This window comes from Penaeus vannamei, chromosome 43 (genome assembly GCF_042767895.1).
Source record: "Penaeus vannamei isolate JL-2024 chromosome 43, ASM4276789v1, whole genome shotgun sequence".
NCBI lineage: Eukaryota > Metazoa > Arthropoda > Malacostraca > Decapoda > Penaeidae > Penaeus > Penaeus vannamei.
Window position 1 is genome coordinate 165,001 of NC_091591.1, and position 5,000 is coordinate 170,000.

Sequence of the window (5,000 nt, forward strand, 5' to 3'; positions counted from 1 at the left end):
TCTCTTTTTTCATTGCATTCTACTTCGTCTCCTCATTCTTCCTTCATGTGTGCTGTATGGTGCAGCGATTAGCGTGTTGGTCTAGCAATCTTGCAGACCCGCGTTCAATCCCGCGCCGCCAATGGAGGGAAATCCCGTCCATTCCTTGCACACAGGAGGAGATTGGGAAGGCAAAATAAAGCAATTATGTCCCAGCAAAGACTGCCCATTGTAACAAATATAATTAAAACTAAATCTTAAATCTTCAAAATCCTCCTCTTATTGCTCTTTTCCTTTTCTCTTCATCTTATTCCATCCTCCTTTCCCAACTTTGTTTTCTTTCATTTACTGTATTCTTCCTCACTTTCTCTTTATACTCTCTGTTCCTCATTAAAATATATATATATATATATATATATATATATATATATATATATATATATATATATATATATATATATATATATATATATATATATATATATATATATATATATATATATATATATATATATATATATATATATTAAAAGAAACATGTATATTTAAAAAAATATACATATTTTTTATTTTTTAATAAATGTTATTCTCCCTTGGCCTTCCTCTTCCTCCCCCACACAGGACAAAGTGCAGTACCGCTGGTCCGACGACTGGCCGACCATCTACACGAACTGGGCCAAGAACGAGCCCAACACCAACCAGACGGACTACAACTGTGTGAGGCTGAGCGCCATCAAAGACGGGTCGTGGTACAGCGAGCTCTGTACCGAGAAGAGGCCTTACGTCTGCAAGCACAAGGATGGTAAGGGGGTATAGGGAGGAAGGGAGATAGGGTGATAAAGAGGAGGAGGAGGAACGCGGATAAAAAGAGTGAGGAATAGGTTTCTGAATAGAGAGCTGTGTGTGATTTTTTAATAGGTCTTAAGGTCTGAGAGTACAAAGGGGTAAGGAGAATGGGGAGGGAGATATGGTGATAAAGAAGAGGGATAGATTTCTGAATAGCGAGCTTTGTTCTGATAATAGATCTTATGATTGCAAGGGCAATGATGATAAGGGGTATGAAGAAGAATGGAAATATGTGATAAGGAGGGCGAGGGATAGGCGAGGAGGAACGCAGGTAAAGCGAAAAGGCCGAGGAATAGTTTTTTGAAGAGATAACTGTTTTCTGAGAATAGGCCTTTCGTCTGCAAACGCAAGGATTGTGAAGGGAATGAAGTGGAACGGAGATTTGTTGATAAAGACAAAGAGGGTGAGGAATAGGGGAAGAGAAACACAGATTAAAAGGGTGAAAGAATGGGTTTTGATAGGTATAATTTTTTTTTGAATAGCGAATGTGTTCTAATAACAGGACGTCTACAAGCACAGGGGCGGGAGACTATGAAGCTCATTAAGTTTGAAGAAGAGTTGTGAGATTGCGAGCAATGTTTTGAGAAGTTATAAGTCTAATAGCATAAAGATGGTAGGTTATGAGGGGAATGACTGATTGTAATAGCGAGGGTTACATTTAGGTTTCCCGAATAGCGAATGATTCTGTCAAAGTGATTCGTCCGTTAGAAGAAAGACGTTATGTAATGTGCAGGATTCCTACTGAACATATTGTAAATAAAAGAACGAGAAGAAGAACAAGAAAATACAAGAATAAAAGTAGACACACGGATAATGAGGGTTAATAAACAGAATGCTGAGAAGAGGTCATATATGTAAGCCTAATGGTACTAGGATATTAGGAGAAACACAACCACAATGATAAAAGTTAGTGGTCCAGAGGAACTGTTTTGACACGGTCGTATGTCGGCAGCGGTAAAGGGGAGACAGTGGGTTGTGAAATCAAACATAACCACAATAATGATGCTGAAGGTAGCGTCATAGTACGGCGAAGAATGTCCTGAAATTATGAAACGAAAGAAAGAAATAATAAATGCTAATAAAAGGTAGTGTCATAGCGCTGCGGAATGTGTTCTGAACTTATGAAATAATAAAACAAAAAAAATATTATGGTATCGGTATCAGGCTATTTTTTCGATAGGTACAGTCATTCTTTAATAGTAATAATTGTAATAATAACAAAAATTAAGATAATGTTAACGATAAAAATATAATCATATTTCGTAATGATTATGATAACACCAAAATAAAAAGAAATGAATATAATGGAGTCATTATAAGAACAATGACAGCAGTAACAATTATCAAAGTATAAACAAGAATTATTAAACAAAACAATGGAAATAACAATAACGAAAAATATTAATTCCACAACACGCCAGCACATATAAGACCGCACGTCCTTTATCATTAATTAAAGCCAGCATGAACGCATTCAAACACCTCCGAACTCCCCCCCCCCTCTCCCCTAACAGGTCCCGGGCCCCCCCCCGACCCCCCAGCCACGGGAAGGTGTCCGGACGATCGCTGGCTCAACCTTGGCGGCGGCTTCTGCTACCTCGTCGTCGAATCCGCCAAGCCGTGGAATGACGCGAGTATGAAGTGAGTTCTGGATTCTATTTTGATTATCTGTTATGACCGTCTGTTTCACTGTCTGTTTGTCTGCTTACCTACCTGTATGTCTCTGTCTGTCTTTCTGTCTCTCTCTCTTTCTCTCTATTTCTCTCTCTCTCTCTCTCTCTCTCTCTCTCTCTCTCTCTCTCTCTCTCTCTCTCTCTCTCTCTCTCTCTCTCTCTCTCTCTCTCTCTCTCTGTCTGTCTGTCTGTCTGTCTGTCTGTCTGTCTATCTGTCTGTCTCTCTCTCTCCCAAAGAAGGGAAAAAAGAGGGAAAAGGGGAAGAGATGGAAAAAGAGAAAAAAAGAGGAAAAGGCAAATGCAGCCACAAAAAGAAAAAGAAAAAGAAAAAGATAGTAACAAAAAGAAAAAGTCCATGACAGATTAGTGGCATGCCGAGCGTAGTCATGTGTCACGTGACTTACGACACGTGCTCATGACGGAGAGCGACTAATGGGCCTTAACCCATGGCGAGGGAAGGGTTATTGTGGGTAATAGTGGTCATTCTGCGAGGTCATGGGGGTGGAGTCTCCGTGGGATGGGCGGGCTGTGTCGGCGGCTGCGGAGGTTTTGCTTTTATTGATGTTTTTGTTTTATTGATCGTTGTTGGTGTAATTATCATTGTTTTTATTATTGCTATCATTGTTATTTACATTGTTATTGTTATTAGTTGTTGGTGTTATTATTATTGTTATTATCATGATTATTATTACTTTTGTTAATATTATCATTATTATTATTGTTATTGTTGTTGTTATTATTATTATTATCAATATCATTATTATTTTATTATCATTATTATTATTATTATTATTATTATTATTATTATTATTATTATTATTATTATTATTATTATTATTATTATTGCCATTATGCTTCATCAATTCATACGAATTTCAAAATATTCTCATGATAATTAGTTTTTCGTTTTGAAGGTTATCTGAAACACTAAGTTGAATACTTAGGATTCGTAAAAAGAAAAAAAAAATCTTTAGAATTCCTTTTTGCAATGTCTCAACGGAAGAAATCTTTCTCTGACATGCAATTTTGCATATTGTTTGACATTATCTTAATAACTTATAATACTGGCAATACAATTTGTATATTTTATTTTGGTGATAGTAAATACCAGTGGTATGTATTACCTTGAGAGCGTTCAAACTTACATGTTCAAGAATTTCGAACAATCTGAACGGTCATAAATAAATTCATTAATAAGAATATTAAGTAAAAAATGTGTTTAAAAAGAAGAACTAAAAAAATGTGCAAGACCTACAAATAAAAGATTAACTAAGTATTTCCATAAGGTAACTGGACCAAACATAATATAAAGAAAATAAAAAAAGAAAGTCGGGAACATCTACACGGAAAAGTAAATAAACAGGGGTTACACTCAGAAAAAGAATCAGGAAAATCAACGAAGAACAGGAATTTCTTTCTTTCTTTTTCCTATTCTCTAATATCGTCTTTGTTTCTTTCTTCCAGATGCGTGCAGGAAAATTCCCACCTCGCCTCGATCCACTCCCAGCAAGAAATGGATCTGATAACGATGGCGACCCACAAGTTCAGGGATCCGCTGTGGATCGGCTTGGTGCAGAAGACTAGCGGTGCGCATGTCGATCGTGTTTTGTTTTCTGGCTTTTTTTTATTGTTTTAATTTTTGTGGCTTTTATTTTGGCATTTGGCTGAAGGAGAGGTAATAGATGTCGTATAGCAAGGGAGGAGTGAGGGAAAATGGTGGGGAAGAAGAGAAAAAGGAAGGGAAGAGGCTGCAGAAAACTGGTGGTGCGCATGCCGATGGTTTTTTTTTTTTCTATTCCGTTTTGATTTTTGTGGCTTTTATTTTGGCATTTAGTTGAAGGAGAGAAAGGAAAGGAAAGAGGATGCAGAAGACTAGCGGTGCGCATTCCGACTTTTCTTTCTTTTTTGGCTTTTGTTTTAGGGGAAGGCTAGATCAGGAGCAACTCGAGGAGAAGAAGAAGAAGAAAAAAAAACATGGGGTTTATTTAGGTGGCGTCACAAACGTTACGGATGCTTTGTGAATATGGTCGATCATTTTAGTCTTTTCAATTTTCAAAAAGGATTATTTTAATGATTATATTTTCATTGAACAATCATCAAAACAGACGCCATGACACCTCCACGAGTTGCTACGGATCTAGCCTTTCCCTTTTGTTTTAGGAGGGAGGGAGAAAGTGAGATATAAAATATAATAGCCAATCCGACAACGAGGTATAGGATGAGAGGAGTGGAAGAAAACGACGGGGAAGGAGTGAAGAAGGAAGGAATTAGGTTAGTTACAGATAGACGGAAGGAAGAGATCGTTTGTGCAGACGACTTCCGGTAGGCATCCAGTTCGTGTTTTTTTTTCTTTTTCTTTTTCTTTATTTTGTCTTTTATTTTACGGAGAGGGAATATATGAGGTATAGGATGGGGGGAAGGAATGATGGGGAAGGAGAGAAGGAAGGAAGGAGGATGGGGATAGAGATAGAAGGAAGGGATGTATGAGAGAGAAAGGGAGAC

The 5,000-nt window shown here is 37.4% G+C and overlaps 1 protein-coding gene across 1 annotated transcript in view; it reads left to right on the top strand.

Moving 5' to 3' along the window:
* LOC113822862 (lymphocyte antigen 75) overlaps positions 1 to 5,000 on the top strand; it is a 104,175-nt gene that overhangs the window by 86,483 nt on the left and 12,692 nt on the right. Inside the window, exons 43-45 of the mRNA XM_070119242.1 lie at positions 601 to 781; positions 2,340 to 2,466; positions 3,963 to 4,084. Coding sequence (XP_069975343.1) covers positions 601 to 781; positions 2,340 to 2,466; positions 3,963 to 4,084 — 430 coding nt within the window. The remainder of the gene's footprint in view (positions 1 to 600; positions 782 to 2,339; positions 2,467 to 3,962; positions 4,085 to 5,000) is intronic.